Below are 12,799 nucleotides of genomic sequence, written 5' to 3'. Positions count from 1 at the left end.
ATATTCTCATAATAACACAGCAGGATTGTTCCCTTGTTGTTTCAATGAGTCATGTATACAGTCACTTTAATGCACACATTTCCCCTTCCTGCATTCATGGAACAAACTTTGGACCAAACGTGCTATTTTTCCCGGGAACACAATGTACACTGAAGATGTAGGAGAAGTGACTGTACAGACTTCATAAATATTAACTAACTGGACTTGTTTTGCAAGACATGACAGGTTTACTCCATTCAACAAAGTGAAGGGTCTCGCAAAACCCTGATTAAGTGATTGATTGATCTTTGTGTACGTTTGTAGGTACTGAGCAGTGCAAAGTACAAAATACATGATTTCGAGCGGCATCCCACTTTTGTTCTCCTCCATTGCATTTGTATTTAAAGACGGAGCCGTCTGGGCTTGGATCAGCCTTGAGGTGTGGGCTGTGCCATGTTGACCTTTTCTCATCCAACGTGCCCTCCCGACCTCTGTGTTGTCTGTGCCTGGTTGGAGCTCGCGAGAGCAACTGCTAAACTGAAGCTGGCTGGGGGCAAAGCAGCTGAGGATTTCATCCGTACAGCGGCTAAACGTGCTGCTCACGGGCAGACAGCATTTTTTATTGGTCATTTGAATTATTCATTGGACAGCTCTCGCCATGCTGGCCGTGGGTCATCCGTCTGAGTTGATACATCTGCTGCGGTATAATAATTTACACCCCCGAACCCGAATAATTCCCCTTGAGTTGAATTCTGAAACTGAACGAAAACAATGGATATTTATTTATCTCACATGATCAGAATCGAAGGTCAGAACCATGTGGCGGTGCAGTTCTTATTTATAGTCTTCATGGCTCTTGGTAATTACCACATTGCCCTTGGTTGCGTCTGTGAATCAGCTCCCGTCCGGCCCAGTGGCCAGCAGGCCTCTGGAAGAGGAATGCTAAATACATAGGAGCAGACGGCATGCGCCCGCCATTGTAGAACAGACCGCAGAGTTGGCGGTCATTTGCAATCCACACTGTGACTGCAAGTCATTTGTGTGACACTTGGATGATCTCGAGGTATTTGATAAACATCGGTAAGAAGCAGAAATGTGCCAATGCTGTGGATTGCTGTCCCAGAATGTGGGGGGAAAATATGAAGTGAGGCATGTTTATTTTTTTTTTATCGCTCTTTTTTTTCTCATTCCATTGTCCCCTCTCAAAGCTCGTTCTATCTGACTTCTTTTCCAATAAAATATCCACGGCTATACAAATAACCGCAGAGGGGAGTGTATTAAAATCCAATGTTGCCCAGAAAAACTGTTCCAAATGGCCCAACATTCTGCACGACCCAGGAGCCGACCACACGGAGAAAAAAAAAAGCTGTGTTAAATTTACTCAACTTTCTATCATCAAGTGGTTGCTTTTTAAGAGGAGAAGTAGTCCACTTATAAAACTTATTGGATCTAGATAATCTCGGTTTGTGTGACAATGTGACAAAATGGATTGATAAAAATAAAATCATCCGGATGTTGATACATTTTACAAGCCTACCTTCTGCTGACATCTGCTTTTAGATTAAAATTTTACATTTATATGGATATACTGTATTTTCCGCACTATAAGGCGCACCTAAAAACCTCCAATTTTCTCAAAAGCCGACAGTGCGCCTTATAATCAGGTGCGCCTTATATATGGACCAGTATTGAGCCACTACAGCAGGCGTGTCCAAAGTCCAGTCCGCGGGCCAAATGTATATATCTTATATATGGACAAAGTTTTAAAATGGGGCATTCATTGAAGATGCACCTTATAATCCAGTGCGCCTTATAGTGCGGAAAATACGGTTATTAATTTCTTTGTACGTTTCCTGCACTGAAGAGTTTTTAAAATCAGATGAATCAATCAATCCCCCAAATAATAGCAAGAGAATAATCAATAGTTGCATCTCTTTGGTGAGAGATTTGTAAAATAAACTGCAACGCCATAGACGCCAAGCTGATGTTATGGTCCAAAGAGGCCCCACTGAGGTGGATGGGTGGAGAAGGTCTCTTCCTCAATGATGTCATGTCACTGCAGCAGTGTCCTAGTGATAAGCAACATCATATCCACAAATGTTTGCCTTCTTCTCTTATGATGGTCAAGGCAGGAAAAAACCTGCAAATGGAACAAATCACTGTGGATGAACATGCTGCTTCATGGAAGTGCATTCCAAGCTGTTTTCATGTCCAAATGCTCCCCGTCCTTGAGTAAACAGCGAGCATATCCGTTCTCCCTCATTGATCGACCCGGACAATTTATTAGCCATTGTGACAGTTTCCTGTGCTGCCACGGTCAACAGGGGAAACCAAGAGGTATGCAGATAAAGTACTTCGAAACATGCTGCACAATGTCCATTGTGTTTTAATTGCAGGTCATACTGTTACCTCTGCAATGTTTTCCACATACCTTTTGCTGTGCGTGTGTGTTTGCTTGTTTTTGCACATACGTGTCTGTCTGCTCGCCGTTTCCTCAGCACTGTGGTGAGTAATCACGTAACGTCTCGAAAATGACAAAAGTTTCAAGCGCAGAAATGTAAAAACAGGATATTCCGTGACTAAGCAGTTAGACTTTGAACAATTGCTTGGCACCGACAAATTGTAACTTGAGTGAAATGGGCTCTTTATGAATATTATTTGTACACAAACAATTATGGATGGATGGATGGATGGATGGATGGATGGATGGATGGATGGATGGATGGATGGATGGATGGATGGATGGATGGATGGATGGATGGATGGATGGATGGATGGATGGATGGATGGATGGATGGATGGATGGATGGATGGATGGATGGATGGATGGCAGCACAACTGAGGTGCACCTGAACACACTTTCATCCATTATTATTTTTTTATTGGATCTGCAATTGGAACCCCCAGCAGCTTCATGCTAATCAATAAACCACCGTGAATGTAAAAAAAAAAAAAAAAAGGCTGTGTGTTTTCATGGTGGGGGTGCAAAAAAAAAATCTACAAAGCTGATATTTTTTTTTTTTGGTCACATCTGCTTACTAGAGAGAAATAATTATGTTTAATGGAGCTGCTCAAAGCACACATGGTCCATACAGAAGAATAATGGACAATGGATCAGCTCAACCCAGAAGGGCATTGCATTTTTAACAATAAAGTAGCAGCGTCATCTAGTGGACACTACAGTCACACAACAATTTTGCATCTGTTCAGACAGACAGGGATGATTTTTGAGTGCCAAAGATGCATACATAATGGTCCACCCTGACAGAGGTCATTCGGAGGTCACTGCTGCTGATGTTCTTTTTCTTAACACTCAGCATTATCTGCCTAGGGAAGGGATTTTCACATTTTGTTCAATGTCAGCAGAACTGGAAGGGTCTTATTTAGATGAGAAAGGCAAGATGTGATGATCGTGTGGAAATGAATGGACTATTATGAGATGGTAGTGTCAGCTTATTTCAAATTGGGGGGGTGCATGATCATTGGAGAGTAATTAGGTTTAATTGACATGTTTTTATTTATGGTTTATTCTATTTTTTCCTCATAATTTGTTTTATGGTCAAATAAAAGACTCAATATTTTTTTGCTCAATTTATTGAAAATGCAGAATATTTAAAAACATGTTCCGTATCAATGATATGCAGTCTTACTGTTGTGCAACGTGACAGAATGGAAGTCAACAGGGTAAAATGATGGTGCAAGCACATCGTTCTTGTTTCTGCAGCCCTTTGGGAAAAAAAATAAAACTCTTCTTGCCATTTTCCAAATCCATCGTCAGACCAATAGCTTTTGATTAAATTGGCAGGACTGCATTGTCCCACGTTAGATATTCTGGACATTGTTCATCTCCACGGTGGGCTCTGGTGAAGGAACTTGCGGGGAAGTATCTACTCGTTATACACAAGAAAGAAAAAAAAAACAGTGGTCAAGAGAAAAGGCAACAAATATAAATATAATTTATTATTATTATTATTATGTGATGTGAACAAAGTTGGGAGATCTCCCTCACAACATGCAATCGAAATGGTGATGGGAATGTGGCAAATGCAGATCCAATCTAGGTGGACAATGATCCATTTATTTCTGCTTAAGTTAATTTTTGACTCCGTCATAGAATTAGACTGACTGTCAATTGTTGAGTGAAGGAATTTCATTTCCATGACCATATACAACAACAATGTAGGTCCAGAGTATTTGGAGAGTGATTTATCATTTAATCTTAAAATTATTTTGACTGTCGTGCATAAAAAAAAAGATCAAATACCTTCAACCAGCTGTTGAGCTATCATTCTGTCATCATTGATGTAAAGCGCAGTCATGAGGAAGAAAATCCCTCCGACGATACCAACAAAAGGGCAAATCAAGAAGCTATACTGAAGACTCGGGAAGCTCCAATCAGTGGATGGAGGCTTGCTTTTCTGTATTGCGTCGGATATCTAGCACAACAACACTTTGAGTTACTAAAGCTGCTGTTAATTCAATTCAGAAGTTGTCTAATTGTTCCGACTCACTATTCCGATGAGATAAGGACTCCCGGCATCTCCTAGAAGATGGCAGACTGTAATCTGGAGAGCTTCTGCTGTGGCTCTTCTGGTGGGTACAACTACATACTACATCCAAAAAAAAAAAAAAAAATTAAATCTTCAAGTATAATTTCATTGTGTCTCGTTTGGACTGCCGCACTTACAAGTAACATATCAGCCAGAAGAGGCCAGTTGAGGGATAATAAGACCTCAGCTAAGAAAATGAACACCTAAAACGAGATGGTGATGAGAAGAATTATTTTGAAAAAGACTTGGGAATATTTCGATTTTGACTTACATAAGTGGCTGGAATGCTTGCTGTAGCCACGAAGATGCTGATGAAGAGACACGGGACTGATCCGAGCATGCCACCAGCACAGATGAGTGGATCTGCATTTGGCACTTTGTCCCGCAACCATCTGGCTAAACCCGTGCCGATAAACACTCCGAGAATACCCGAGACCACTGTAATGGCGCCAAAGATAAGACTGTACTGGGAGTAGAGGAAGACAACAATGTTGAAAAGCTGCACGGGGTTTTGGGATTGAAAGATAACACGCAGAGGGTATTGCACACTGCACCTGTCGATGGCGTTGCAGGATCCTTGAGTGCATGGCGCTAGAAGGCCCTGAGATACCTGAGCCCTGAACAGAAAGGTGGGCATCCAGAAAGCCAAAGCTCCAGTAAGGAAGGCCATCGCAGTCACTCCCAGAGATGACCAGATGTAACTTTTACTTGGGAGAAAGTAGAAAAAAAAAATTGTCACCAATAATCAACCAGAGCATTTTTTATTTTTTCACGTCCTACTTTTTCAGAAGATACTTGACATCCTCCAAGTAAGAGCTCTGGTGATTGTTTTCTGCAACCCCCCTAGGTGGATCCGGGCATAAGAGCACCACTAAAATGAGCCCCACAAGACCGAAAACGGGAGTGAGCTGTCAAAACAGTAACCAGACATGTGATCATTGTCAGTGCTCTATTGATTATTTCCAGTTTGAAGTTCTTACCCTGAGAGACCAGTGCCAGTCACCAGTCAGGCTCGCTATTGATGATCCGGTTATATAGCCAAGGCCGCTAGAGAGACACAAAAGAGCGACAGGGTAAATAGATATTCAACATCATGGATTCTGAATATCCCACCTCCCAACAGGGATGAAGATGTAGAAAGCAGCAATCATGATGGTCCGTTGTCCTCCAATGAAAAGGTCCCCAATAATGGTAGGAGCGATAGTGGAGTAACTAGCCTCGCCTATCCCGACCATGCCTCGTAACAGCACCAGAAGCCAAAAGTACTTGACAGTACATAGAAGCACATGATTAGTCTGGCATGCTGTTACATAACAATATGTCTCAGTTCGTTTCTCGAACTTTTGAAGATTTTGCACATACCGACTCGGTAACAAAAGAGCTGCCGATCGCTGTCACCAGCCACACAGTCAAGCCGACAGCCATGATGTGTACTCGGTTGTAGCGGTCGCCGAGGTAACCGAAGAGAGGGGCCGTCAGCAGGAAGCTGCAGATAAAAACTGTAAGTCTTTTAGTATATCATGTTAAGAATGGAGTCTTTGTGTGAAGATAGTACCGTATTTTCCGGACTATAAGGTGCACCTAAAAACCTAGAATTTTCTCAAAAGCCGACAGTGCGCCTTATAGTCCGTTGCGCCTTATATATGGACCAAATTCCTAAATTTAAACTGGCCCAAAGCATTGTGTCATGAAATCAATCATAAGTGGCCCGCTGAAGACTATGAATCATTAATCAAAAAGACTATGGATCATTATTTTGTGATGATAAAGTAATTTGTTGCGTCTGAAGTTGAAATAAAAAAGATAAAAGGGAGAATGATTTGATTTGGATTAAAAATCTGACATGATGCATTAATGGTGCGCTTTATAGTCCGGTGCGCCTTATATAAGGACAAAGTTTTACAATGGGCCATTCATTGAAGGTGCGCCTTATAGTCCGGTGCGCCTTATAGTCCGGAAAATACGGTAATTAAAATAATACAATACAAAAATCAAGGTGGGAAATTTTATATGGTGTTGTTAGTCAACTCAAGGCCATCTTCACCTCACATTCCGCTTTTTGCTTACAGCACTTGAGTGACGACATCTGACATCTAGATAGTCTCACTTCGTTTCCTAAATATCACCCCCCCCCCTCCCCCCAAACCACTCATGGTATCTTTCATGCTGTGAGATGGCCACTGTAGTTCAAATTGATGCAATCGCAAGCTGCAAGTGAATTGCAGCATTTCCTTGTGAAGCAATGGGCCGCTTTCAAAATCTGCACTTAGTTAAGGACCTTCAAAAAGATCATTTTACCTGTCTGCAGAAGTCCAGCTGTACTGTCTTTTATATCAAAGAACGTCTGTATGTTGAGAAGGACACCTAGGGGTAAGAAAAAGTTATTTGCACTTATTTGCACTCACTGACAAAGAGGAAAAATTGTCTTGTGTGCAAAAACCTGCAATTGTGTATCGCTCCATGTAGTTGAGTAAGTTGACATAGCAAAGCACAGCCACTGCGATGTGGGCTCGTCGACGTGATATGGCGGGTCTCTCGTCCAGTTTGGGTGTAAGTGAAGAAAGACTGTTGACGAATGAGCCATATTGGAGACCAGAACTGGAACCCAGACTTCGCCGAGGTGCTGGTACATCTCGCTGGGACTTGACTGATCCCCTCAGCTCCATGGTGAGCAGGTTTCTCCTCACCTGGACTAGAAGGGATTGTAGGTTCCTGGTTTCAGAAGACTCCAATACCTTGAACTTGTTTTCAGTGGTAAAAATGAATATGCAGTATTGACTAGTTTTAACACACGACGATATGAATATTGAAATTCATGCTTTTTTTTTCTTGCTTCCTGTAGACGCTAGTGTACTTAGCCAAAGTTGCATTTATTGCAAGGTTGATTTTAAAAATGACAAGACAGTCATACAAGTGAGGTGAAACCATTCGGGAAAACAGTTTGACATTTCACAACATAAACAAATGAAAGCAAATCTATTTCCAATTATTTAAACCAACAGAAATCTTTGATCAAATAAGGTACATTTGTTTTTTGATTAGTTACAAGAGACATAATTGACAACTTTCAACATCTTTTTTATAAGCTTGACTAACAATCGAAAGCAATGTAACATACTTGTTGCTGACCGAGCTTGTTCATTCCATGATGGCAGTATACTCAGATGACTTTGGAGCTCTCTGTTGGTCTCTAAGGCATGAGGAAGCCCAATGTAGCCCATGGTCTTATATTGAGTTTGTGAGGGACAGCCCATTTGGGGGGTGGCCAAATGTTTTCACAGGGTTCTTCACTGCCTCACACTGCTGTAAACATTACATGTATCGCTTTCATTTCCTCCCATTTCTTTCTTGAGAAACGAGATGACAACAACTAAACTGGTTAACTATTACCTTACTTTTTTTTCCCGTGTCTTTGTTCATCTGCAAAACCTGTTTCTCTGTTTTCCAGTTTTTCACATTCACAGAAGACGACAAGAACATTTCATATTCACCACAAAGGCTTTGTTTTTGTTTTTTTACAGCTCAAAACTTAGAGATCAGTTTTAACAATCAATATATAATGGCTACTAGCTTTAAGCAAACACAATTCCTATAACATGTGGCTGTCAGGTGATGAAGGCTAAATAAATGTGTTGTGACTTGTACTTTGTCAAAATGAGCACATTACTACTTAACATTACTTAGAGTAGAATTGTGAGTACTTTTGCCACTTCTGGAGTAAACCACCGAGACATATTAACAACTATGTTGTTGTAATATAAAACAAGGTTTTATCGTCGGCCTTCATTTTGACAACGTGACCATTGACCCAAACCCCCCTGAGCAATCATTAAAGTCACATGAGTACTAGTTCAGTGGCTTTTCAAAACAAAATTCATGACGACTGTATGACATAAAGACTATATTTGGATACATCATGGGTTTTTGTACTGTCTTCATTATCACAGCTAAAGAAGTTTGAGAAAAGATGTATATTGGATAATTTGATGTTAAGTGTACAATAATTATCAAATAAACGTAATTCTGTGATTGTTCTTGTGTTTTAAGAGAAAAAAAGTGGTAAATAAACAATGCAAATCAACCACATTTCAGGGGGGCTTGTCAATTGCTGCCATCTGGTGTTTATGTAAATATTACAGTACAAACTGTCCAAATATTCTTTTCATTACATCGTTAATAATACAGGCGATCTGCGTCCTATTGTTACCTATTCAATTAAATCGCTTAATTTCAAACTAGTTAGATTTACGCGCGTGCCCATAATAAATCTACACTACTTGAAATGTAAGTATTTTTCCACCAGAGGGCAGCAACGTAGTTATGACATCAGCTGCCAGGAAACCAACGAAGAAGAAGCGGAACCAGTCCTCCCCAGAGCAGAGACAGATCTGCAGCAAAAGGCGACGAAGAAGAAGCGATGTCGCGAATGCTAAACGGAAAATAGAGGAGACGTTGGACTGTGCAGTAAACGAGAATATAACGCTGTTACCTCGCCATAATTACTGTTCACAATAGCTGCATCAAATTGGCCAAACTATGACAGAGCCTCAATCAGCGCTGTTACTCAGGAGACAGCTCGCAGGTAATGAAATATTTGGCGTTAGCTGTTACTGCCTGTCTTGCTAATGAACGTTTTAGCTGGGACTCAACCGATGGTACGGGCGCAAAATGTTTGCACGAATGATCCACATTAATGCGAATGGCCCATTATGGATTGAATAAACTGCGGGAAGATTGGTAAGGCGATTGTTGACTGACAGAACGTTCATGCAGGTAGAGATGAAGACAACGCTTTCATGGTGCATACAGACAAGTTGTACGTTCGCTGTCAGACGTCAGGAACATAATTCAGGATTACCCCTTACATAAAATATAAAAGACTCTTATTAGCACCAGTGAAACGCTCCTAGTTACATACAGTAGTTACAATACACTGTTAAACGCTACTGTAACGCTCCCACTCACTACTGAAACATTCAGTACAGTAACCCCCCGGTTAACACGGGGTTACGTTCCAGATCGCCCTCATCATCAGCGAAACCTTAAAAGTAGCCATCAACTATTTATGGTGTTAGAAGAAGAAGAATCTTTATTTATGGCGTCACTTGAGACCATCGACACTTGAGTTGTACCACTATCTACTGTATGGCCCACAATTTACCCTTACTGGTGATATTGGGCGATCTTCAATAAATAACAATGTTTACTTAACCAGAGGCATGTTATGCAAAACAAAATTGGCGATGGGTGCTGGGTGAGCATTGATTTATGGACACGCCAGCACTTTTACCCCAAGAAGAAACTTGACACTGCATTTTTACCATCACAGATTTAGGACCTCAAAAAATATACCAAGTATCATCTGACATAGTCTATAAGTGAACGTGACTTGTGTTGGATTAAGCGCACCCTAATAAATAATCTTTTTAATAGCCTCATTTATAACAAGTCCTCAGATATTTTCTTGATACTTTTGCTAAACTTTGATTAATTGTGTAGCTTTCCCAGCCACACCCATTGTTGCTGTGTAATTATGACACTGCTGCTTAATACAGTTAATAGGCGCCAAATAATTGTGGTTTTGCTGAATTTGAATGGTATGACCTTAACTTACCATTTGTTTTGTTCTCCAGAGCTCAATAAAAACCCAGTAGAAGGATTCTCAGCCGGCTTGATTGAGGATAATGATCTGTACAGATGGGAAGTTCTTATCATTGGGCCACCAGACACGCTTTAGTAAGTTCTCCATTTCCATTATTCGGTCTTGAATTCTTGCCAACTCTTGTCACTAACAGGTTTGAATGTATTTCAATGTGATCGTAGTATTGACGTTTGTTGTCTTTGACCTTTTTTAATGTTCACAGTGAAGGTGGTGTGTTTAAAGCTCATCTGACGTTTCCCAAAGACTACCCTCTCAGGCCACCTAAAATGAAATTTATCACAGATATTTGGCACCCTAATGGTAGGTACAGGTGGGGAGATTCACAATGTTTTCACTAAAATACCTGAAATTATATTATTTGATTTTTTTGTTGTTGTTGTAGTTGACAAGAACGGAGATGTATGCATTTCTATTTTACACGAACCCGGGGAGGACAAGTATGGCTATGAAAAACCAGAAGAACGTTGGCTTCCCATCCATACCGTTGAAACTATCATGATTAGTGTTATCTCCATGTTGGCAGACCCAAATGGTGACTCGCCGGCCAACGTAGATGCAGCAGTAAGTTTGTTTGTTTAACACATAAGGAATGATGAATGGGAAAAACAGCCTTCAAAATAAATAATGTCTTTTTTTTTTTTTCTTCCATAGAAAGAGTGGCGGGAGGACAGGCATGGAGCTTTCAAAAGAAAAGTTGCACGCTGTGTACGGAAAAGCCAAGAAACTGCGTTTGAGTGATATTTAGCAAGGATCGCAATTCATGTTTTCAGGGCAAGTATGTTAAAACTGAAGTGAACATTAGTTTTTGTTCTACTGCTGTTTTGGAGAACTGCTTCACATTTTCATTGCATTGAGTCAACCGACATCTTTGTAACCGCTGCCCCTAAACCTAAGAAGAACAATCTGGCCTTGAGCGGTCGTCGTAATGTTGCGGCAGGAAATTTGGAACCTCTTCAGTGCCCCCCCAAAACCATTGTTATTTATGAAGGCTTCTTGCCCGTAGCCTCAGTTGGCATCTTGGAGAAATGCAGAGGAATTTTACAATGTATTCTAATTCTCCATTGAATGGACCATGCGGTGCATCTTCATGAATTTGGCATTGGCTGTTTTTATTCTCAGGCCAAAATCAACAACAGTGTTGCTTTGTCGCCATCTAGTGGTCATCTGATTCATCTTGCTAAATTCTGTTCTGTGTTGTGTGCCCCCCGCCAGGTCTCCAATTGAATCTCAACATGGCACTGTTTTCCTGCACTCTTCCACCGTTTTGCCAGGCTCCTCCTCCTTTTATTTTGGCAGGAAGACTATGACTGGCTCCTCTAAGCTGCAATAGAACATTACAGTGACTACCATGGCTGACAGACAACCACCAAGCAAGTGCCAACTGAACATAAAAAACAACCCAGAAGAAAAAAACCAACACTTTGCAAGTCAATGAACTGCTTCAGGAAGATATTGTAAAGACATGTATATAGCACAGACTAAACCAGATAATATATAAGATCCCTCTCCTTACGTTATGCACTTAGTCTCAATTTATTGCGCTGGCTCTGATTTATTTCTTCCCTTTTCCCCCGCTCCAACATGTGCAGTTTTTTTATTCTTCAGCAGAAGGTCTTAAATTGAGGATCAGAATGTTTTTGTGAAGAGCTTGATTGGGTCAAGCCCGCTATGACTGACAAATTTTGTCATTTCTAGATTGGGCCATATTTGATGTTTGTTGTGGATTCTTATAACCCAACTTCAAATCTCTTCCATAGTCATTTTGGATTTTATTTAGCTATTAACTCTTATCATCCCATTCTTTTATCAACAAACAAATCAACATGACTTGGTTTTGTGCATGCACAATTTTTTTTTTGTCTTTTTGCAAAAGTGCCTCCAGATACAAATGCTCGATCATGTCATTCTGCATTGCTTAAGTAGTAATAATGCTATAGTAACATACTATAATGCTATTGTTCCCAATTTAATGTAGCAATAAATCTCCTCTGGTGTGTATTCTTATACACATACAAATGAAGGTCCTCCAAAAATCTGCTGATTTAGTAGCTGTTCTTATTTTTTTTTGTCAATGTTGTCCATGGTAGGAATTGTTACTATGCATGCTTATCTTTGTTTTTTTTTTCCCTCCAATTTATTTCTGGCATTTTGTTTGTGAATGTTTGTCCATACAGTATATGTGCCCATATTGTGCTGTTCTATCATCACATCCAACCATCTCGTTATGTTCACTGAACGGTTGCAGTTTTTGGCTAATGTACAAAGACAAAAATACTGATGTATATTTTTCATGTTATGAAATCTGTTATCTGTAATGAGTTCTTCTATTATATTGTGTTTTTTCCGATATGTGCGTGTGTTAAAATCATTTTGTGTACTGGGCCTCGCATAAAACGCACATCAATCCTGAGAAGGTTTGCTGAACCATTTGCTGCAAGAAAATGTAAATGCACTTGCCTGCTTTTCCAATTACAATTACTCTGCAGATATTTTAAAAAAATAATAATCAAACCAAAGTAATATTTTCTTCTACAAAGAACAAAGCAGTTGTATTATTGTTTACTATCTTAAGTGTAAGACAAAATTACATTTAATTGACATATTGCGC

At 40.2% G+C, this 12,799-nt stretch overlaps 2 protein-coding genes across 3 annotated transcripts; one reads left to right on the top strand and one right to left on the bottom strand.

Annotated features, from left to right (window-relative positions):
- Positions 1 to 3,563: 3,563 nt before the first annotated feature.
- Positions 3,564 to 7,765, bottom strand: spns3 (SPNS lysolipid transporter 3, sphingosine-1-phosphate (putative)). Its single transcript, XM_088399471.1, has 13 exons — positions 7,648 to 7,765; positions 6,970 to 7,221; positions 6,828 to 6,893; positions 5,892 to 6,028; positions 5,643 to 5,794; positions 5,510 to 5,576; positions 5,310 to 5,437; positions 5,084 to 5,236; positions 4,801 to 4,990; positions 4,667 to 4,732; positions 4,491 to 4,589; positions 4,244 to 4,415; positions 3,564 to 3,866 (listed from the first exon to the last, which is right to left on the bottom strand). Exons 1-13 carry the CDS (start codon positions 7,748 to 7,750, stop codon positions 3,802 to 3,804), a joined length of 1,650 nt encoding a protein of 549 aa, XP_088255597.1. The 5' UTR covers positions 7,751 to 7,765; the 3' UTR covers positions 3,564 to 3,801.
- Positions 7,766 to 8,886: 1,121 nt separating this feature from the next.
- On the top strand, positions 8,887 to 12,540 carry ube2g1a (ubiquitin-conjugating enzyme E2G 1a (UBC7 homolog, yeast)). 2 transcript variants are annotated; one of them, XM_088399238.1, is made up of 6 exons: positions 8,887 to 9,111; positions 10,163 to 10,265; positions 10,394 to 10,491; positions 10,574 to 10,752; positions 10,843 to 10,962; positions 11,404 to 12,540. In XM_088399238.1, the coding sequence occupies exons 1-5, from the start codon at positions 9,066 to 9,068 to the stop codon at positions 10,927 to 10,929; spliced, it is 513 nt and encodes a 170-aa protein (XP_088255364.1). In that variant the 5' UTR covers positions 8,887 to 9,065; the 3' UTR covers positions 10,930 to 10,962; positions 11,404 to 12,540. The 2 variants fall into 2 exon arrangements, with proteins under 2 accessions (XP_088255364.1, XP_088255365.1); XM_088399239.1 differs by having other exon boundaries at positions 10,843 to 10,966.
- Positions 12,541 to 12,799: the final 259 nt, after the last annotated feature.

Source organism: Syngnathus floridae, chromosome 15 (genome assembly GCF_059516105.1).
Source record: "Syngnathus floridae isolate MCC-2025c chromosome 15, RoL_Sflo_1.0, whole genome shotgun sequence".
NCBI lineage: Eukaryota > Metazoa > Chordata > Actinopteri > Syngnathiformes > Syngnathidae > Syngnathus > Syngnathus floridae.
This window is presented reverse-complemented; position numbering and strand designations above follow the sequence as displayed.